This window comes from Zonotrichia albicollis, chromosome 1, assembly GCF_047830755.1.
Source record: "Zonotrichia albicollis isolate bZonAlb1 chromosome 1, bZonAlb1.hap1, whole genome shotgun sequence".
NCBI lineage: Eukaryota > Metazoa > Chordata > Aves > Passeriformes > Passerellidae > Zonotrichia > Zonotrichia albicollis.
The window spans coordinates 83,181,997-83,205,797 of record NC_133819.1 but is presented as its reverse complement, the minus strand read 5'-3'; the positions used below and the strand labels follow the sequence as shown (position 1 = coordinate 83,205,797).

Here is a 23,801-nt window from a genome sequence, read left to right as displayed (position 1 = left end):
ACTTAATAAGGGAGAGAAATTATTTGCTCCTGAATAATAGATCAAGGGCAATATGTTGCCTGAGTGGGAATGCCTTATTCTGTGGCACACAAAGACCAAAGATGGATGGGTACCTGGACATGGCTGTGTGTTGCAGAGTGCTTCCTCCGTGTGCAGGCCAAGGCAGATATCCCCTCCGTACGCTGGGGCTGGGTTTGTGCATGAGCGGGTTCTCATGTAATGCCCTCCTCCACACGTGGCTGAGCACTTTGACCAGGACGACCAGCAAGACCAGCCTCCATCCACTGAAAAGACAAAGAATACTGCATTTTTCCAAGTTGATGCGAGACATGACATAATCCAGCTCATCTTTGTCATATTCTGTAGATCTAATTCATGGCCTACTGAACTTATTGGATATTTTTAGCTGTCACTGAACATAGTTCCCACAAATTTAATCACAATGCAACTTAATTTAAAAAGGCCCTGGTATGCTGGAAAAGTCTAACAAAATTACTCATACATAAAAGACACTTTTAGGGGGTATCATAATATCTTTAAGGGCAAAAATCTTGATTTTTCTTTTCTCGGTTTTGAGGAAACAAAATACCAAAGCTTGTTTAGCAGAAATATCATAAGCTCAGAATAGATTTTGTTGATACGAATAAAACCTAGCGAAATAATAGCAACAGAAGGATGGAGGAATTCAGAATTTGTTTCTCAACACAGGTGGAATGCCTTAACCCTACAACCCATTTCAAATGACCTAATACAGTTGTAGGATTTGATGGGCCAATATAATCTTACAGTCTTAACACAGCTCTACCACAGATGTCAGAAATAGAACAGTGGCAGAAGCTTAAGAAAGCAACACACATTGACAAAAAGGAGTTGCAATTTTAAGTTTCCAAAACAAGTTTTTGAAGAATAAATATTATCATTAACCTTCTCCTCCCCACCTTCTTTTGCGTTTACTTATTCAAGTATGTCAAACGATTCTCCAGTCAAGTTTTTACAACCTTCTTCTGAAATGTAGTCTGGATTTCATGGGAGACTCATTGATAATATGGTTTATGACACATGGCCACTAGACAAGATTTAAATGAAAGTTCATTTCATTGCCTGCACCAGTCTGGCTCCTTTGAGCCCCTGTTATTAAAGCTACTGCTTCAGGATGTGTTTCAGGTATTTAGAGCCACATTACAGCCCATCTGCCAAAGACATCGTATGCGTAGCCACGTGACAAAGTCAGATGTACCTCTCCCAGGGAAGCAGTATTTTCTTCATTCATCTTCTTACAAAAACCTAAACTTCCAAAATTTTCATATCCTACAAAAAAGATTAATTTCTTTTCAAACCGTTTTTTAAAGTATTACCATTTGAATTCTTACAGAAGTAAGTTGTTTACCATGTCTTTTTGATCTTCTCTGTTCAATTAATGATAGTTTCAATTTCAATGGATAGTTTCTACTGGTTTACTGAAATGCTATTCCATTATTATCTCTTACCACAAAAAAAAGGTTACAAATCTTAAAAAAATTAGCTTACAGTGAAAATATCTATGTGGTATTTGCATTTAAGTTCTCTCTTAGATGGAGATATAGAACATTTTAAAAAAATACTCCTTTTGGCTTCGCAGGATTGCACATCACAAATGCACTTGGTGAGCTGAGTAAAATGATTTCTATGTAAAGTCTTCAACAGTGAGAAAATGAGCTAGGAGAATTTTGATATTAAAAGCTATACATGCATTTTAAATGTAATTTCAGATAGAATACAGCTTCAGGTTCTCAACTGATAATCAAACAGATAATTCCTTATTGCATACCAAAGACTATTTACTAATCCTGTAACTGAAGTTGTTGAATATACTGCATTTTATTCCCAGGATTGTTTATTTGCAACATCATCCTAAACATCAAGAAAGCATGGACTTGGAACTTCCTTGCTAAGAACGGTAGTCATGAAAACTCTTGCAACTAATTTATTTGACAGACAGGATTTCCATAATCTGGTACTATATTCCAAGTATGCAATTTGAATAAATTATTTCCATTATTAAGGAATTCAATGATTGCTACATCATACAACAAATCATCATGCATGAGAGAGTTTTATACCACCTATCATAAATAAATACTGTATCTTGGTAGAGTATCTGACTTGTTCTCTTACTTATATTTTTCTTATTCATACTTTTCACTGGAAAACAAATATGTCTTTTTGCCTGAGATAACTCTATTAATGCAGTATTATGCAAACTCATATCAAAGAAAGCCATAGGTTATTTGTCTTCAGTGCAGATGAAATATTCTGTGCAATTTTATAACAATTTCAAGACACAGCATCTTTTATTCAAAACTTGCCTCTTTTTTCTGTTTTTTAAATTACACCAAATAAAAGCAGAAGCTGTTACCCAAGCTATTTATTTCATATGACATAAAGGCTTTACCTTTCTAGATACTCTCTTTTTTATTTTTTTTTTAATGCGATCTTTGACTAGCTCAAATGAATAATCAGAGGCAAGTCTGCTGCAGCATACAGACCTTCATGAAACAGAATTGATTCTGCCTGAGATCAACTACACAGAACATAAATTGTCTGCAAATATTGTTTGCTTTAATGGAGACAGTGACCCCCAACACCTCCTTACTTATTTTTCAATGGACCAGAGTGAGAATTACAAATGCACCTGCATTTGAAATTGCCATCGATCTACAGGTGGCCAAGAACGCAAAGCCCGATGTGACACCCAGGAATGTCACCACACCGTGTTCCACAACTGCCGTGATCACAGCTGTACTATTGGGCTTCAGATGTAAAGAGAGAAGTGGGTCTGGGGAAGGTGGCATGGGACAAATATAACAGAAAATGTCAGATTTGATCCTAGTTGAGCTCGACAGTACAATTATATCTGGTTTTGGTTTTTGTTAGTAACTATTTACTGACAGGCTGCGTCTAACCTTTCAAGGACTATTGTAACTACCTCTTTTATCTGTCCCCAGAAATTTTTCTTTTCAGCAATAGAGGATAATAAGGCATCATCATGGTTAAATAAGATCAAAGGAGTGGGTATTTACTGCTTGAGTTTTTACAAGACCTAAATAGAGCTCTGTGGTTTCTTTCATCTTTCTTTAAGTTGCTTAGCAACACAGCACCATCTGGGATTTTTTTTCCCTTTTTTTCCTTTTGTCATGGAGCCCTTAATGTTATTTCTGCCTCTTATAGGAGGAAAAATACACAGCAGCAAGGAAAGTTCCAGTCACTACAGTTTCTTTACATAACCATTTTGTAGAGATATTGGACAAAAGAAAGTCATTAAAGTAGTTGCACAATGAAAGATTTAGAGAGTCTTTACATTTTCTGACAATTGCTGAGGTTGGTCCCTTTACGAAGAAGGTACTTTTTAGCTAGAAGTGCGCTATCAAACAGTGCACTTTCCTTTAGAGCAAAGCAAACAACTTTTTGCCTGCTGGTTGTTGCTGAGGTTAATAAGTATTTCTTCACTGCAATGAAAAAAAAAAAAACATACCATAGGGAAGAGGATGTGCCAGGAAGAAACAGTGTACAGAAATGGGATCTCCTGAGGACACGACAAAACATCCACACAACTGGAGAATTTCCAAGAGACAATAAAGTAAACTGGATAAACTTGTAAAAGTTTGGGTTTTACAAGGAAGTCTGGGCAGACACACTGACCTCACCTGCTTTCATGAGAACACAGACAGAATTGCAGGCTCCTTTATGAGCTGTCTGCATATTGGGCAGCCTACTGCTCCCTTCCAGACATCTGGGGACCATCCCATTCCACATCACTTAGTCTACTGCTTTTTCCCAGTCCTGTGGAGTACTGCTGCATGATTAAGGGTGGGAAAGGAGCAATTTTTACATCATAGTTTACAAAGACAAAGTCTTATTTCTGTGATACCTTTTAGTCATAAAAGCAATGCTGGATGAAACAGTCAAAATAGTGCAATGCAGAAACACAAGGTAAACAAATGTTTCTAAGAAAAGAACAATAACAAAATCTAAGGGTCTACTTGGATTTAAACCTGTAACTGAGACTTTTAAATCAGAAAACCAACTGCTGTTTCAAAGATCAGCTAATCCCTCTTCTTGCTGGCTACAGAAGCAGCCCAGAGAGATCAGTGCATGTTATGAGAGGGGCTTCACCTTCCATTTACTGGAGTAATTTTTTTTCCTTCTGATTTATGAAGCTACTGCAGGATAAATTCTATTGTTTTAAATACATTCTTGTTTTCTTGTGGCCAAGTGTGAGATCAAAGAAAAAATATTCGGAGGAAATTAAAACAATAAAGAAGAAGAAAAAAAAACCAATAAAAAGCAAATGGCTTTAGGAGATGCATAAATAACTTAAATAGTCTTTCAGGGATTTTTGTATATCTGAAACTCATTATTGTTATTAGCAAGTTTAGTGACATTTGAATTTATTCAGATTTTCTCAGCTAAAAAGTCGCAACTGAACTAAACTAGAGCTACTATAATAAAAATCTGAAATTAGTAAAATCACAAAATATTTTCATGAAGTATCAGAATTTCAAATCTAAGAGATGGCAACTGTCCTTTTCCTCTGATTCTTCACCATGCCCTGAGGAGAAGAGAGAACAGGAACTCCTGTAGCTCATGCTACACAGTGGTGCTCACACAGCTCTTAAATGTCCCATTAAGGCACATCCCCATGTCCCTATGCAAAGGAATATAAGAGAAGGCAATAAGAAACAAAAAAAAAACACAAATGAAGAAAAGCTGTCTTTTTCTACAGAGATAACTGAAGAGATGGGCAATACTATGAACTAGAACAGTGTTCTTAAGGTCCTTTAGGTTGTAACATTGTCAGGCAAAGAGATCTTACAGTAAGCAAATTCCTGTAATTTTTGTAGATTTGCAGAATTTGTCATTCAAACAACACTTCTCTTCATCATCTATTTCTCTTCATAATGTAAATATCTTGCAAATCCCCCAAGGACAACAAGATCTTGATATGACTGATTTTAGACTCCTTATTGACTGCAGATTAGTAACTCAAAGAAAACAAAAATGTCAGTGAGCATTCACAGTTATTAAGCCTGTTCAGTTCAGTTCTTGCCAGCTTAATGCTATTCACATCTCTGAGACATAAAAAAAGAGCTGAGGCACAGGTTCAAAGCATAATTCGCTAGTGCAAAACAATAGTTCAAACTCTCCTGCCCCTCAAAGTAGCTTACCCAGATGGAAACAGTACTTTATGAACATGCCTTTACACTACTCTGGCTCACAAACTATTTCTGCAGCTGATTTGGGAGAGTGATAGTTAGTTGAAGACAAAATTATATGAGGGATCATTCTAAAACTTGAACAATATGAAAAATCATCTTCCAGGACCTGGGTACAATTTCTGGCAATTTTCTGGCACTGTTCAATTACTATTATATATTCAGCCTTCAAATACTATGAGCAAAAGCCCCAGTGACTGCTACCAATTTGCCCATCAGTGGACCATTTACTACTGCAGAAAAAAATTTCAGTTTCTCCCCTGCAGGCCTAAAAAAGCTTTAGTAGAACTTGCTGAAGGCAGAGTCTAGATGATTTCAGTAATTTTTTGAAGTTCTGGGAGCCTGCATTTAACTAACAATTTCTGTTTATTAATATATTAGTAAGTATATTTAAGATGATGCAAGGGTTGCAAGACAGTTAACCAGACAAGACAGCCTTGTACACTTTGATTGCTCCATGGGCTTTTTTATTGTGTTAGTCCTTCACAGCACTTAGTATCTTCCAGGATGACACTGAGTCCAGATTAATTCATTGAGAAGCATTAAGCCCTACTGACTTTCAGCATGACTTAAGCACTGCTCAATATATTTCTCTATCACTCCCCTTTGTCAGCACTTTACATCATGAGAGATTGACCCTGCCTGCAATAAGCAGAAGAGGAAGCAAAGCAGAACTGAGCTTGCAGTGGCAGGAATGGTCCTCTATGGCTTCCATCACACCTCTGCCAGCTAACCAGATATTTCTGGAAGTGTAATGACTGGGATGGATTGTTACTAAAGGGTAACAATCCATCCCAGCCAAAAGGAAGCAGGTGAAGCTGTCCTTACCCTGGAAGAGCTCAGGAAAATCTTAGCATCAAATTCTTTATTGCAATTTTAATTCTAGTACTATGGAAAACATTTTCAGGTCAAGGTCAGAAAGAACAAAAGAACAAAATGCACTCACATTCCTTAGCCTTTCTGTCTCTTCAATTAAAAATTAAGAGAATTCTAATTTATTGGTGGGCTTCTCCAGTAAGAATTTATTTCCTTCCTACAATGTCTAATTTATGGGTAAACCTTATTCTGCAATAATATTTTACTCTGCCATGTCTCAAAAAATCAATTACATCTAGTGCTTGCAAAGTTTTCCCTTCAGATTTATCTGAGATCTGATTTAGTCTACTATGTTTTTTCTTAATTACTAGCAAACAGTAATTCTGTAGCTGAGGAACTTTGTGATTCCTTATAATAGGCTATGATACATCTAACTACTTCATTCTCTACATCTTTATTCAAATTTGCTTTGCACTGAAAAGAAAAATAAAACTTGTCTCTGAATAAAATTATTAGATATATCAGGGTAACACTTCTTGCTCCAGAAAGGTCCACTATGCTTTATATCAACAGATCTTTGAAAATATTTTCAAATTCAAAGCGCAGTTTTAACTTCTGCTTTAAAATGATGTTTTTTAGTCCAGGATATTGTCTATCTCATAAACAACTAGGGCCTCTACAACAATGTTATTAGGTGTGTTTTACTGGTTAAAACAATTTCTTTCAAAAAATGAACTAGCAGTGAATAGCTGCAGAGCTTAATAAAAATACCACTTCTGAAAACTTGTGACTAATTTAAACTTTAAAAAACAAAAATTCAAGATAGCATTTAATTTGAAAATCAACAGCAAGGGCTAAACAATAAATCTAGCCCAGTATTATAGACAATCTGTGTCCATTTAACGAATGTATTTCAGTTACTACAGTATGGTGGCACAATCAGGATCTCAGAGCTTGTGAACAGAGCTGGTACCTTACACCACACCATTCACATGCTTCAGAGGAGGCTGAGGGCAGTGTCCCATGGGGAGATTCCCTTTGCAAGGGAAGCAGAAGCCAGCGAGGAGTTGCTATGTTTTAGGTTGCTTCACCTACTGCATACATCCCTGGGGAGGTTTGCACACATTGGTACAATGGTCTTCTAAATCTTTGATTTAATGAATTACTGCCAAACTACTTGAACAGTGCAGTTACATGAAACAGAATCATTTATCATTTTATTATCCCAGAAAAGCAAGGCATTATGATTCCAGTCTGGGAACTAATGAATCAGATCATGCACTAGGGCTATGCCCACATGGAGAAGACTTAGACCACAATTTCCTAATTCTCTGAAAAAATTTTGGCTCTCTGTTGGTTCCCTTCCACCTCTCTCCAATAGAGCTTAGTGTAGAAAACATGGACCCCCTTCACTGGTCATGCTTCATGCCTCAGAAAGAAGCTTCACCTCTTCCCTTGATCTCCTTAGATGTTCACACTCACAGTCAGAGAAACTAGAAAATGAGCAACTGTAGCTACATTCCTCCTTGGATACAGCAAGAAAATTTCAGCAGAAAGCACTGGCTGGCTGTGCCCAGTGCCTCTTTTAGAACTTCAATGGCTCAATGGGTGTTTCCCCAGATCAAAACAGGGATCCTCAATAGAAATTTCCCATGGATCTGCCCCACCAGAAGGAGAGCTGGGGGTTTGAGTGCCTCAGGGCATTCAAGTTTTCCAACAATCTTACTGTTCCTATTAGCAATAAAACTGCAGAGAAATTTGCTTTCAGCAAACAGCCAGAATATTCACAGAGCTTCTGGGTTTGTAGGCTGTGTGCCAAAACATATTGCTCAGGTTCAATTCAAGATGGAAACATGTTTTTCAAGGAACTGTGTCTTCCCGAGAGGGAAGTGTTTTCTGCACAGATCTTCAGCTTAAATTCTGGTGCAAGGAATGGACAGTGACTGTTAGAGGGCTTTAAAAGCTTAGGGAAAGATTTTTCCAATCTGCAAAAAGACTGGAAAAAATTATTTAAAGAATATTATTAAAAATATGATTAAAAAATAAATATGTATCTATGTATCCATGATTTCAGAAATACAGTTTTAATTTGAAACCATATATGTATATATTAATACACATATATGCTTTAAAATAGTGGTACACATACGTAGTAGGTATAAAGCCATAGAATTTCTTCAGGTCCGCACTCGAATAAATGATAAAATCTTCAAGTCTTCAACAATAAAATATGAAGCACTGCTATGCATAATTATTATAATTAAAGATGTATTAAATCTTATTTCTAAATTTATTTGTTGCTGCTGGAAAGAACTGAGTCATTCAGTCTCCTTTCCTTCTTCCTCTCTATTTTTTCTTAACTTGTACTCTCTCTTTCTAAACCAACAGCACCTTCTTTTCTTCATGTCTTCTCCTATACCTTTCCCCTTTCTTTTTCCACAAAGCCTCTGCAAAGGTCAAAAGCCTTTCAGTTTGAATGTTTGTTTTATGAAGGGTGAGACGTGACCGAAACCAAGATTTTTTTTTTTTCCCCTTAGGTTGGAGATGGAACGATGATTTTTAATCCAAAGTATTTTCTTGTAAACATATATTCTACTTGTAATCCCTTTCATAGAATAATAAAACAACTTTAAATTAAGGAGAAACTCAAGATTCCAAGAACAATCTTTATAGACTGCTTGAATAACCATCTAATTCAGTGATCAGTTGTGAACCTTATTTGCTGGCAACTCTACACTTAAAAGCTAACACAGATTTAATGCCAGCAACCACTGTGATGAAAATAATATTTTGAGTTTAAATAAAGAGTAGGCCAGATTTCATGTCTTGCCAGAATTCTTATGATTTTTGTTTTCCTATAAGTTTACATACTAAAATTATATTTTTAAAGCCAGTCTCACAAGAGAAAAAAGATATAGCTATTAATACTCTTGATGATAAATTTATTGACATAACACAGGAATATTACCCAAATCCACTCACATTATAAAGGTAAATTTGAGCTGTAATTGATTCAAGAACCAAAACAAACCCAAAACTCACCAACTAAAATAAGAAAAAAAAACCAAAACGAATCAAATATGGAAGATATAAATTTGAGGATGAGCTATTTTGTTTTAACTTCTTTCATTTCATTTGAAACTTACCTGGGCAAGGCAAAATGTTGCATTCCTGGTACTCCAGAGATGGGCCAAGGCAAGGAAGTCCCCCATACTTGGGCTCAGGATTGCTGCAGACCCGTTTGCGATTCCGGATACCTCTACTGCAGTCACGACTGCACTGAGACCACGGAGACCAGGGTGACCAGGCACCATTGATGGTATGGGCAGAGTATCTTCCAGAACGCAGGAAGTCCCCTGACAATCCTAATAAACAAAGGATCAAAAAAGTAATACTGAATTAAAATGGTGTCTCATCCCAAAACAACCTTTTCCTCTTCTATTAGTAAATAGGCTTCTATTAGTAAATAATATGAAGAGAAGGGTCCTGTCCTTTAGCCTCACAATCCAAACCCTAGTTTCATCCTAAGAATCTTTTCTTCAACAGAAATTTCACAATCACACAGAACTCAAGTGAAGAGTTGGATCCCACACTTCCATTAAAGCTTTATGGCCGCAATGACTGAACTAGACAATTTACTCCACCTAAGAATGATAAAAATTATCTCTCTCTTGCACAGGAATTACCATCAGAAAATCTCCAAATATATGGAGATGGACCAATAACTGCAGCTTTTATTACAAGTACTTACTAAAGTAGCTTTGATGAGAGAAGGTCCTGTGAATGGTACTTCAGCCAGCAGAGGATGTGGCAGGCTCTCTGTGCTAGAGCTTCAGTATTGATAACATAAGTACAGATGAATTGCATCAACAGTGGAGAAATGCAGGGGGATTGTTGGCAGCTCTAACTGCAGCACAAATGTCTATTCTTAAGGAATTGTCCTGTGCCCTACCCACAGGCATAAGTACTGTGGAAGTATGAAACGGAGACGAAGAAACAGAAGATTTACTGAACGATGCCATGAAAACAGACAGAAATAATACCGTGAGGAGTCTGCCCAACAGCAGTGCTGCACTGAACAGGATCAGCCTTCTGCATAACCATGATGGAGGAGCCTCTTATTTGCAGTGTCCTCCCAATTTCTATCCATGCTTATGGCATTAGTAACACTGCTTAACTTCTTCTTCAAGAAATATGTTCACAATCATCCCAAAGTAGATGAGGGTTTGCCTGTTTTTATTCAACGCTTGATAAAGTGCAATATTGGAATGATGATACATTGACATAGAAATACTGATAATAAGAAACTGCTGAAATTAATAAGAAAACAGCAGAACTGCAGTATAAAAATGACTGAAAATGGATAAAACCTTTCAGGAATTATAGAGGGTAACTATTTCTCTCCTGCTGAGCCAGATTCTGTTACACAGATATTAAAAGCAGCATTTCAAAAAACATGACATACATTCAAATGCAAAAAGGGGAGCAAGTACAGAGAAACAGAACGTGAATTATGAATACAGGTCCACTTTCCTGCTCTGTGAGACCCTTTTTATGCAATTTTGTATCACTCTGGTCATGGAAATTCTCAGCTTATGTACACAGTGAGCTCTGAAAACAAAATAATAATATATTTAATACCAGAATTCTAAATCAAGGGGGTTTTTAAGTTATTAAATTAAGAGCAATGCAAACAATGAAAAAAGTATAATCAGACCAGACTGCCAGTCATTCCATTCAGAACTCACTGCAGGGTGTATCACTTTGTGCTGGTCAATCCATCACACACTTCATAAGAATACTAGGATATTTTGAAGACATTTTTTCAGGATATGTGTGGCTTTTTAAGTCCTAAGAAAAACGTGCAACCTTATCTGACATTATGGTATTAGACTTCTTGTCATTTAAATTGGGGACTGGGGAGTGGAATCTTCTAAGGCAAAGCTCTAAGGTAGCTTAGAACTGAAACAGAAAAATATTCCAAAAATAATCTTTTCAGTGTGGAGTTTTGTTGGCAGCAAGTGTTCCCCTGAGTTTTCTTCTTTTCAAAGCATTAAAAAATTTATTATAAGGACCAGTCTTTTTACAATTTTACAGTACTTAATAAAGTGTTCATAAAGGGGCTTTTAGAATTTTCTCTTCAGACAGAAACTACACAGTAAAAAATTAACATTATACCATTAACAGCATGAAAAGTGACAAGATCAGTTTGCATTCTGGGAATACTGTTCTATATATTCCTTAAACAACATTATAGCCTTTTACAGCGAGGGGACAAAGTGCACAGATGAAGGAAGAACAGTGGATGTTACTTATCTCAACTATAGTATTTGTTTTAACATTGACTCACATAACTTCCTGCTAGACAAGTCAACAAAGTATGAGCTAGATAAGTGCACAGTGCAATGTGTTGAAAACTGGCTGAGCAGCCAGGCCCATAGGACAGTGATAAGCCACTAAGAGGCCAGCTGCAGGAAAGTCATGAGGTTCAATCTTGCTTAACACCATCATTAATGACCTGGACAATTTTGCCTTGACTGTGAAGACTGGCTGATACACCAAAGGGTCATGTCACACTTTGACAAGGCAGGGAGAAACCTCATGGAGTTCAACTGGGGGAAATGCAAAGTCTTGAATCTGCACAGGAACAACCCATGCAACCATACTTTGAGGGCAACCACCTCATGCTCTGCAGAGAAGGATCTTAGGGTTCTGGAGGACAGAAAGATGAATGTGAGCCAGCAATTGCGAAAAGAAGGAGCTTGGGTTACATTGGGAAGAGTTTTTCCAGTCGGTCAAGGAAGGATCCTTCCCCTTCACTCAGCACAGGCAGAGAGCCCATCTGGGGCTCTGAACCAAGTTTCTGCATCCTTCAGCTGACAAGTCCTGTTTATTAACTGAGGTAGTGGAGGGGATGGGGAACAATTTAAAATTAATCAAAAGATTACATTGCAGAACTTGTTGAAGCAAAAATTCTTCAGAAAGTAAGTGTATATACAGCACCAAGTCCTAGCCTTACCACAGATTACATCAAATTCAACAGGAGAAGGCATAAATAGAAAAGCATTGTAATCTTTCAGAGCAAGTGGCACAAAACTGAAAACTCCAAATTGTCTCATTAAACTGTGGTTTTCTTGCTCGCTGCTTCTGTTTGTAGTTTGGACCACTTTCAGATTGCTCTACATTGAACTCCAGACACAGAATCTAGATTGTGCCACCCAAGAAGATCCAACATTAAGCTGCTTTTCTCAGTTTACTGCTCCCAACATAAATATATATAGTCAAACCAGGATGCAATGGCCAATGCCCTTGGCATGGTAGCAGCAAAAGTCTAGTTGCCAAAATAAAATCTTAGCCCCAACTTAATTAAAGCACATCTACAGAAATACTTGTAAAATCAGCAGAGAGAATGATCAGTCATAGCATCATCAATAAACTAATGAATAGCTTTCCCAAGACAGACAGAACATCTGTAAGTCAAATTCCGATCCAACCTTTATGACAGGTTCATCATTCAAATGTTTTAAACTAAATTGTTCTCAGAAAGCCTATGACTGACTTAGAGCCCTATGAACAACTAGAAGCAAAAATTCTGCTTACAGCTTACCAAGAAGTTCATTTTCAGATGTTCAGAAGTCATTTCCAGTAACAAACTGGTGCACTGTGGCTAGAAAAGGGCATTTAACTACTTGAACCCAGAACAATTTTAAAAAGCAGCTGTGCTTGTCTAAGGTGAAAAGTCCCACAAGTAACAGCATGTACTGCAAAAACTTCAGTAAAAGCCATCAAAGTGATTTTGTGGACAAAATAACCATTAACTTCTAAGATCATGGAATACAAAAGATATCAACTGACATCTAAACAAAAGACTTTTCTCTCATTTTAAGCATTTCTGCTTTGTTCAGTATCAGTAAAATTATAGAGAAATTAGTACTGCCCTGTGATGATTTACTTATTCCATAATGCAAATATAGCTGAAAACCATTGCCTAATTAATTCACATCATTCTGATATAAACCAAGATCATTCAATGATTTATAATTACACTTTTAAAACTTTTTGGTTGAATTGAAATAGCTTCATAAATACACAAGAAATTAATTCTGACTGAAGACACGTTAACATGAAAGTCACCTGCCCTGACTAGCACAGGAGAAAAAAATCTGCTTTTGCAAAAGCTTGTAATGAGACTTTGGTTGGCCTGATTCTGCTTGAAAGCTGCAACACCCTCAGCCAAGTTCAATTAATTTGCCTTAAAAGTGAGGTTCTATTAAAGCACATAGTTTAATAATAATTCCCTAGTCTAGCCTGTAGCTAAGTAATACAGCCCTAAGTAAAAGAGAAGTAGCTGTGACACCTGATAAATTATATTGCTTGGCTGATTTATGACTTATGTCCTCCAGTTCCGACCTAACAAAGAAAATTCAATTATCCAAGCAGTCTAGGTTCATGACTTTAGGAAAAGATTATCTGAAGCCAAAATTCAGGTATCCTGAATCATTTCTAAGTGGCAGCATATAACACTGCTTAAAGCGCAGAGGTAACAAGGATAAGCAAAGATTGTTTCAGTGTTGTCACTTTCTGAAGATAGTCTGCAAGTTATTTGACAATATTATTGAAGCATAAAACTTACATAACTTCTGGCCTATAACTTATAAAAAACTTTATAAACCTCCAAAACATAGTAAAATTGAAATAGTAAAACGTAATGGCAAACATTAATGCAATGCAAAGATGACATATTTTAAAAACCCAAAGAGTATTTAGATGGAAGATGTCATATTAGCATGAAAACTTTATTTCTTTTACATAGTTTTTCTGTGTTTAATTATTTAACCCCAAAGTTCCACTGAGTTGTGCTTTGTCAATCAAACCTGAATTTGTCATCAAATTCAGTTCTAACTTCCAGAATTCATTTCGTTCTTACTCAGAATACCACAACTTAGCTTCAGTATGTATAAGAGATAACATCTCCAAACTTAATCCTCCTGAGTACAGGACATTCCTGATTATCAGCACATGTTCTATTCTGTAAAATTTTCTGAATGCAGTATAGATTTCCTGTGGGAACACAAGGAAAGATTTAATCAAACTTTTCACAAGAGATCATAGCCACTAGGAGAGTAATTCAGACAAAATCACATCCAGCCTTCACAAGTAACTATTGCTATGAGGTTTGAGATAGAGGAAGCAGCAATAACTAGGAAGCTAGGTGCAGATTTCCAGGTGCCTAGGAAAAAAAAAAAAAGGCAAAAAAAGATTTTTTAAGACCAAAATGAATGAAAATAGAAGTATTTCCTTTGTTAATTGCCTTCAGAATGTATTTTGGAGGTCAACCTGGTCTCACTCTGGCCATGTCAAAGTCAAGTGTCTTGTCTGAGCCCACCATTGGGGTCTGCATTGTACACCATGGAAAGAAGGCAGGATCTATCTCCAGAGGGTGAACTGCACCCATTATATCAGATGATTATCTTCAATGGGTCCCTCATTCCTCAGGGGGCTGAAGTTCTCTTTGTAGACTACTACAGAGTCTAGAATTTGGTTGGATAAATTCAACTTGGAAATATCAGGCAACCTCATACCTTGGGAAATATTTATCCCTGGGTTAAAAGATTATGTTTCCAATAAAATTATTGCTATTTATATATCAGATAATCTAACAAAGAGCCAGCATGTCTAATGTAGATATCTAATATGTTTCATAAGCACATATTAAAGCCTAGGCTAAGGTAATTTCTATACCCTGAATGCTGGATTGTACAGACTGCTTTAAGACGTACAACAATGTACACAATCTCTTACAGCTTATTTAAAATAGCTGTCTCTTTCCTATCTGAGCACTACATGAAAACCCAGAGGCAGGGAACAAGATTTATTTTTCTTTCCTCCTAATCAAACTTCAGATCAGAAAAGCATGAATACAGTCTGAAAATGCTACTGCTTACTTGATTGAGATGGAAATCTTACCACACTCAGGAGGAGTCTAGAGGGTTTCTGGCAAGAAGTTCTATCTCTAAGCTCAGACTGCAAAGAAAGTTTGCTTTGCTAGCATCTGACAGTGAAACATGATTCTGTTTAACACGGTGTGACTATAGTTGCACAGTGGGAGATTATAGGCAATGAGAAAATTTCTAACAAATGGCTCCTATCTGCAAGGAACAGAGAACTGATCTCTGCAGAACACATCTTTGGTAATGAGGTATGTCAGGCACTCTGTACCAGAATTAATCTTTCTGTAAAAGCCAGAAAATTGCTACAATTCAACATGGAGATAATGAAAATAACGTTTCACAGCATCCAGGCTCTGGTCAGGTGGAAGTAAGTTATGATGTTGTCTTGCTATCTAGGTGAATGCACCTATGAAGGTGTCTGCCATAATTCAAGGTTTCCCATTCTCGTGACTTCCCTCTGCCCCAGAAGCTACGGCTACTCTACACGACGCTTATTCATGTATTTTCTTCCCGTGACATCAAGGAGCAGTGTTGAAATCAGAGCAGAATGGTGTTGGGTTGGCCCACATGTAAACCTGGGAGCAAGGAAGTGCTCCTGAATTCTTTCAGCTCCTGAATGCTGCAGTTTAGATGCAGTCAGCAAATTTCATCTCATCAGCAAATCAAAATGGTGCCCCCTCATCGCTCCTTCAATAAATGTTCCACTCCATACTGTTCTGACATCCATAATCAGAAAATTATTAAGCAAACAGTCTCAAAATAAAATGTGCTATTGTCACCAGAAGTGTATTGGTTAATGCAGCCACTTGGAACACCGATCGAGTTTCACCTTTCATTGCAGAATAATTAAAGACTCACTGGCCAAAATGAATCAAAGAATGAGTGCAAATTAATGACAAAGCCATAAGGGCACTCACTAGAAAGAACAGACAGATGTATAATAGTTTCTGCCCTGTCAAGTACTCAATAAAAAGTACTTAAATATTCAGTAGTTTTGGAATTAGTCAGCAAAAATCCTTCACCCAGATGAACATTTCTATAACTATGCAACAGGGTTGAGGTCATGCACATACACTTCTCCAGTGATGAATTATTTCCAAATGAATCAAAGCAGCAGCTTCAGCAAGATGCAAAAAAAAAAAAAAAAAAAAAAAAGTACAATGCTAGGAAATTCAGAAGTATTATGTTCAGAAGTTAAAAAAAAAAAATCTTCATGCTAATCAGGCAAAAAATGCACCTGAACCACTATCCCCACTCCCATTACTTGCACACTGAAAAACTGCTTCATTTAACAAATTATAGGCTTTGTTACTTCTGCCTATATTCTGCAGGAGTCAGGCTATGCATCCAGCTCCAGGAGAGGTCTTATGATTATGACTTCAGAGCTGAGAGAGGTGTTTCCATGCCAAGTTTGAAGTTCTTGCAGCAATGTGATCTACAACAAACTGGCTCTTCTCTGGTTCGCCCTACTGACCTCCTCTCTTGTCATGCGTTGGCTTTTGTATACTCCTCTCTTACATGCTGCCATTTGAGCTGTCAGACCAGATTATACCTAGATTCTTCTGTAGCTTTACTTCTACTTGTGATAACTTTCCCAAGTCTGCACTGCCTGGTGAAAAAAACATTCTCTTTCTCATTTAATCTCATGAAATTTTAAAAACGTATCATCCATATCTAGGTGCTGGAAGACAGCAAAAAGCAGCAGCACCACCTTGAAGTCTCATTAAGGACAAGAGACAGGTCATACACCAACCCTAGCAGAGTAAAATCTTTGCTCAATAAAGTCTGAAATTTAGTTTGGATGAAAACAGAATAGAAGAAACCCTTGTGACAAGAGCTGCTCCATGCCAAAATCTGCTTTGCTATCCATACCTAAGTGAAACCCCAACATTTGACATTGTCGATTATCTGAAATGGGAATGACATAGAACACAAAACTAAGTCTTATCTGGAGTACCAGATAAGTACCAGCACCAAAAAACTGCTAACATCCTTCCCCCTCCAAAGAGACACAGATGCCAAGGGAAACAATAAAGGTTTTGTACACGATGAAGGGTGGGGGGGAGGTGATGGGGGAGAGAATGGAAGTTTCTAGCATATTATCACTGAAGCAACTCTGCAGCTTCCCCCGCTACCAAAACCTTGACGTGTAAACTTAGTACAGGCAGAAGCTTAAAACTGACTTTCACAATAGTTGGTCTGTTTGAAGAATACTGAGAATTAGAAAGTTCAGGGACTCAGAAACTGTTCTCTCTTTGTGGCCTTAGAAAATCCAAATGCCTTCAGTTATCCTTTTTTTGTTTCAGCTAACCTGGGTCTTGTGAAGATACAAAAAACTATGTAAGTGGAAAACAGGCCTATAAATATTAAAATATAATAATAAAATCGCAGTATTTTTTAAATTATATGACTAAAATATAACACCTTAAAAGATACACTGATATACAATTAAAACTAGTTAATTAGTGGAATTATATTATATATAATCATTAATAAAATTAGAATGATTTCTCCTAGTTTTAATTTTTTACACTTACACAAAACTAGGTATTACTGATAGGAAAATAAGAAAATTCTGAAACAAAGAAATTCAAATTTAAAGTCATCTAAATTTGAAAATATTTTGAAGGAGTTTGGTTTTTAACACCAGAAATGAACAGAACTTTCAATTACCAGCAAAAGTACAACATAAACTTTTATAAGAGAAATTATCCAGTTCATAAACTCCTTATTTATTTAAACACCTGTATGAATCTTACAGTTGTTACTTTCAAACTACTGAGCAGAAGTTCTTAGAATATTCCATATTTTGGAAATTTGTTAATGTTGCACAAATTCACCCCTAGTGAAAGCTCAGGGGAGTATAAGGGGTAATAGAATCTTACCAGATCAGGATTACTGAGAAGAGAATTAAAATGACCTGGCAAATCTCATAACTGGTGATGAAAGACACTTGCTTATGCTGAATGATGACGCTACATCCAGAAGAAATACAGGCTACGCTCCCTACTGGGATCACTGGGCCCTCCTTTTCATTATCAGTTCTGTCACACACAACACCAGCAAGCAGGAACCTCCGCTCTGAGCTGAAAATGGAACTGCAGGCACGTCCCTAGCGGGGGCAGGGTGAGCCTGCCTGGCTCTCTCACCGTCTGTGGAGCAGCCGCTGGTGCCATCGCTGGAGCAGTAGCGCATCTCGATGCGCTGCCGCCCCACCTCCAGCAGGTTGGGGTCGGGCAGGCGCGCCTTGCAGGTGTATCGGAAACGCTGCTCGTAGTGACCGCCATTGTCTGAGATGTTCACCGGCGTCCATGGTGTCCAGGGAGTTGTCTTCTTTAACTCCGGGCAGGCGTTGGTGTTGCAAGGCTGATATTCCTGAAAGAAAAAGGTCATCATAAACACAGTCATCAAATACGACCTTAAAAACACACAAGAAACACTTAGACAAAAAGACGACCCTTTTAAAAACATTCTCAGATATATTTTCAACATTTCTAATAGCATTGATCATCAATGAACTTTTAATACCAGTCTCAAGCTGAAAGTGTTGTTTCCAGCTTCTATGCAAGCGCAGTACCACACTGCTAAAAGCAATAATATATCAGTACAAATTAGATCTATCACATCCATAAAAACAGTAAATCAAACACTCTAAGTACCATAATCAAGCATATCCTTTATAAATTAATAGCCCCAAGTAAGGTGAAGCTAAATAAGCCAAAGCTTTTAATTAAGAAGAATTCGAATAAACTGCAAGTACATGTCACAAACCAGCAAATAATTCCTTGGTAACATCTAGTGGCATATGAAAAAGCAAACCACTGTCCATTTTGTATATTGCTTACATACTTCAAAATGGACAACAGATAAAATTTGTTTTATATTACAGATTCTGGCTCACTGAGGTGTGTGTTACTCATAGCTCCAGAATTGCTAAACCTATCTTCAGAAGCAAATTCCCTGTGGAGTGATATGCACTAAACGGAACAGATGACATTTAAGAAAAAAATACAGAATTGCCAGTATTCTCACAAATGCAGACTTGTCAGTATTCTCAAGCCCCACACTCTACATCTTCTGATGAGTATCATCATGGTCTGTAGGTCTGGCCTATTCATTTTCCAGAACAAAATATACTTCATCTGATGCAAATTCTCTGTTAAATTTATGGATGAAATTAAACAAGCATTTAAAATCAGAATGAATTCACACTGACAAATTATTAAAGATAAAAAAAAATTAGGCATCAGTGGCAAAACTTTTAAATTTTCTCTCTACCTCTTGCCTGTAAGAAAGAGAGACCTCCTTCTGAAAAGGAGCCTACTAAAATCTGTAATTTCACTAAATACCAAAAAATAAGGAAACAATAGAAATAATGGGTTTATCATATAGTACAACCTCCTTCTTCCATAATCTATACCCCAGTTGATACCACCATGTTCCAACAAGCAATATATTACCTAATCCTCTCTTTCCCATGGTGGTAATGTCCTTTTTATCTCATACTTCCCTCAGTCCACTACCTCTTCTCACAGATAGTGTAACTTATGAACATACCCAAGTAGGTTTAGACCAATCACTTTCAACCCATATTTTAATTTAAAGCCTGTGTTTGTATTTCAAATCTAAAAGAAGCTTATTGTCTGAGAGCTTTTCTAATTTTTCCATCTGTCAGAGTGGGAAAAAAAATCCTCAGAAATCCCTGTCCCACTAACACAGCAATACACCAGAGAACCCACCATTATGTTCAGGATTCTCAAGTTCTGACATCACAGGGATTTGTGACAACCTTGTGCTTCCACAGTTTTTTGTTACTTCATATATAAAGAGCTCAGACCAAAGGCTTCAGCTGGACTACTCTTGCTCCCTCCTGAGGGCTGTGCAAAGTCCTTCCCTACCTTAAAACCTTTTGATCACTTCTATGGTGACCATAAGCCATACTCAAGCATCATTCAGGGAAGATGATCAAACCTTCTGGGATCTGAGTGCCAGCCTGGTCTGGTTTCTGGTTCAGAAGACAGCGAAGAACAAGAAAATTATGTGCTCCCAGGTACAACAGGGAAAGTAATTTCTCCATGCCTCCTCAGGACTCAACTCTTTAAATTAGGTATGTCTTAGACTTAGGACAGAACATGTATGACTATCCTCCTTGCAGTACATAAACTGTAAATAAAGAAATCTTAAATCTGCCTTTCCCTCTCCTTTATTTATTTTTATGATGTCTAAGATGTCTAGCAGTGATGAGTCTATCACTTCCCCGGATCAGCTGTTCTGCTATTTAGTAATCTGCAAAGCTAACAAATTGCAAGTTAATATGAGGCTGCATTTTCCTCTTAATTTAATTTTCCAGTTACTGAATTTTGCTGTGACTTTATCAATGATGCTGAGAGTGTTTCTTGTCCCAAACCTACAAAAAACATTTCATGCCCAAATACCCATATATAATGATAAACTAAGCTCAGCTTGTTAAACCTACACAGGATTTAAAACCTGATTTCCAGGTCCTGTGCACCCCAATGTCTTTTATTTGTCCTTTTTCCTCATTTTCCTTAAGACTGGACACCAAAAATGGATTTGGCATTCTAGTAGCCATCTTATCAATACAGCATGCAAAAGCAATCATCACCCCATTCTCCTAACAATCTGACTTTAATATGCACATTATTGCATTAGTGCTTTTTCCTTCCACAAGATTGTACAAAGAGTAGACTCAATTATCTTTGATAACCTGTCCTTTTCTAAATCACAGCTTAACAACTACCTATAGATTTTTATCCCACACAAGAGGCTGGTAGTATTTGGCAATATTAAAATATGTTTTATTAGCTTCTGCAATTATCTAACATATTATTTACTACCTCACCAATCTCTGTCCTGCTCAAGCTTTACTGAAAATGTCTTAAATCACTGTCTAGACTGTTGATAAAAATGTTAAGTGCTATTGACCCAAGAACTGATTTCAGGCAGACTCTACTAGACACAGTAATTTATATCTGCCCATTGACAGCACATTTTTCAATTTGTCAATGAACCAGCTTTTAATCCATTTAACATTTGTCACATATTTCAGTTTTCTGAATGAAATTATTTTCTGTTGCAAAGGTAAATGTCTTGGAAGGGGAGATGTGCTGTATTACTTTCAAACATCTTGAATCCCAAACTCTTCTTTATTAGTAAGTAAGCAGGAAAAAATCAACCAGTTTAGTAGCTACTACCCTGTTTATTTCAATATAGTCACAATAGTCTAAAAAATCTCAGTTCTTCATTTGCTATTTGCTATTTTTGTACTAATATTTTTCAGTCAAAACCAAAAGCTGCTAGAAATATGAGGGCTTTCTTTATTAGGCATGGCATAGAAAGGTAAGGGTCATGTAAAGCAGAATATGTGAGGTATGTAATGGACCCTTTGTCAAATAGCTAGAAGAGGAAGAAGTTAATTTAGTGGCAAAGTTTTGAATGTTTCTTTGCTACCACACTTTTGAGATGAACATGTCAGCTCCCTCGCTCCTAGAAAGACAGACTGCCAGTGCTCACTATCCATCAGGATGTGTAGCCCCTTCATACACCCTGACAGAGAGCATATGTTCCTATGCTGCTACCAGCACAGAAAGAAAGATGTTCCTGAAGAGTGTCTTTGAAGACTACTTATTAGTTTTTCCTTTCCTCTTGCTTGCTGCACAGCTCATATGGAAGTTTGAGTGCTGTCATGCGTATCTATTCAACCACTGGATAATAACCACGAAAGGCTCAGAAAGCTGGGCAAACAAAAGTACATGTACTTTAACTGGAGAATGTTTACAGCAGTAAATAATCTCTCCAAGAGAAAATTCAGAGGACTATTGCCAGAATGGATGAGTCCTTGGAGTTCTGGCACTCCTTGGAGTCTGGCAGAGCCCCCTGGCTTCTCTCACAGACAGCGAGTGCTGCACTGCTCTGCTGACTACCATGTCTGCCATGGAGCAATCAAAAACCACACGGTGCTCATTGAGAGCATCAATGTGATCTGATGCTGAGAACTCTGCTAAAAACAGAACAATGAACTTGCGCTGAATTCCCTCAGATGTGCAAGTGAGGAAAGGGGGAGAGAAAAGTCATAGTTCAGATTATACATGGATATATTAAGTGCTGCTAGCATGAAGATATAGTCTAACAGGAAAGATTTGAGAGGGAAGAGAGGGAATACAGAAACTGATACCTCTGCTTGGTTTATCCTCCTCTTATCACCTTGTCCAATGCTTGAATGATTTACCTAAGAGGGATTTCAAGAATATGGCCCTCTCCAAAGCAATTTTACCAGCTAGAATCATGGGCACATTTATCAAGTAACATGTAAGTCTCAGATGAATAAAAGTCTCAGATGAAACACTGAGATCTCATCTCAGTGGTAAGACAGAGCTAGAAAAACAGTGAGGAACTCTCCTTCAATAGCGCTGCTGAGAGGAACTGAGGCAGCAGCTGCTAACCTCCACCTCTGACATTCCACATGGACTGAAGGGAGAGATGGGGTCAAGCTCTCCTAGGGGATTCTCTAGGTACTCAGAGAAATACTTCAGGGGCTCAAGTGATGGATTATGCACATTAGTCCTTAGGGTACACTTGTGGACTCAGAGCAATAATTACTTGAGACCTTTTACAGACTCCAAAAAATATCATCGCAATAATTCAAGCTTAACCACATTCTCAAAGTTCTCTTTGCAAGTTGTTCTGAAACTTGTGGTCTAATTCACCAAATTAGTTTAGATTGAATTTAGCCAGTGGAGACAGTTGAATTTAGGCCTGGCTATACCTGGTAAAGATGCAGTAAGTGTTGCAAGACTAAATTTTAGGGCACAACTCAATATTGCAGGTTTTTGGAGATCACTGGAAATTTTACACAAAATATGCAAATAAATACATACCTCACAAAATACATGTCTGTGAAAATAATTGTCATGGTTTGACAATATATTTAAATAAAAAATGATCCTGAAGAATACTGGTGGTAATATGAGAAAAGGCATCATAAATTAATATGATTATTTGAAATCATAATATATTTGGAATAATAGATAATGATTATGCTATTAAGCAGCTCCTTGCTTCTGTCCTTAAATATATTCCCTAGTATTTTTGCTAAATGGAAAAAGACTATTAGTATCATGTTTTCTACCAAGATTTATTTAGAATTATTTGGTTATATGATTTTAGAAAAGGACAAGTAAAATGCAATTTCAAATTAGAGGAGACTATTGTTAAATAAGATTGAACAAAACAACAAAACTCACTGTTTTCTCCTGGAGAACAAAAAATTAACTACTTATTTTTTAGCCTCTGCATAGCTACTTTAGTCAAATTCCTAAACATTTTGAGAATCTCTGAGACTTTTACTCCTAGTTTAAGGTTGATTTTAATTAACCAAAAGCATGATACTCTGATATCTCCTTAAAAAACTAGGCAAAAATATTATCTTCATTTGAAGTACATTTTTTTTCATTACAACCAGAACTCAGATGGAGCATTCTATTCCCATTTATATGTTTATATTATGGAGGGCTTTCTCCTAACAAGCTCTTATTTCTTTGATGCATATAGTATGTCTGTGTGGAATGCACTTCTGTAGCTCCCATCTCTGTTTTTCTTTCTCACCTGTTAGTGTGACAGACAAAGCAGCTAAATTAGCACTGACAGTGTATTTAAATATTTTCAGTCCAAGAGGTATCTTTTATGATTTTCTTTCAATATATCGTATTAGTTCTGAAATATTTTGTGAATCACCAAACAATCCATTGGTTAAAAAAATACT

At 37.0% G+C, this 23,801-nt stretch overlaps 1 protein-coding gene across 7 annotated transcripts in view; it reads right to left on the bottom strand.

Annotated features, from left to right (window-relative positions):
* The window catches only part of SEMA5A (semaphorin 5A), a 323,210-nt gene that overhangs the window by 15,771 nt on the left and 283,638 nt on the right, over nucleotides 1-23,801 (bottom strand). For all 7 annotated transcript variants that reach the window (XM_005484272.4, XM_005484273.4, XM_026791761.2 and 4 more), the window contains 3 exons: nucleotides 18,169-18,394; nucleotides 9,215-9,433; nucleotides 114-284 (listed from right to left, as the gene is read on the bottom strand). In XM_005484272.4, the coding sequence (XP_005484329.2) occupies nucleotides 114-284; nucleotides 9,215-9,433; nucleotides 18,169-18,394 (616 nt within the window). The remainder of the gene's footprint in view (nucleotides 1-113; nucleotides 285-9,214; nucleotides 9,434-18,168; nucleotides 18,395-23,801) is intronic.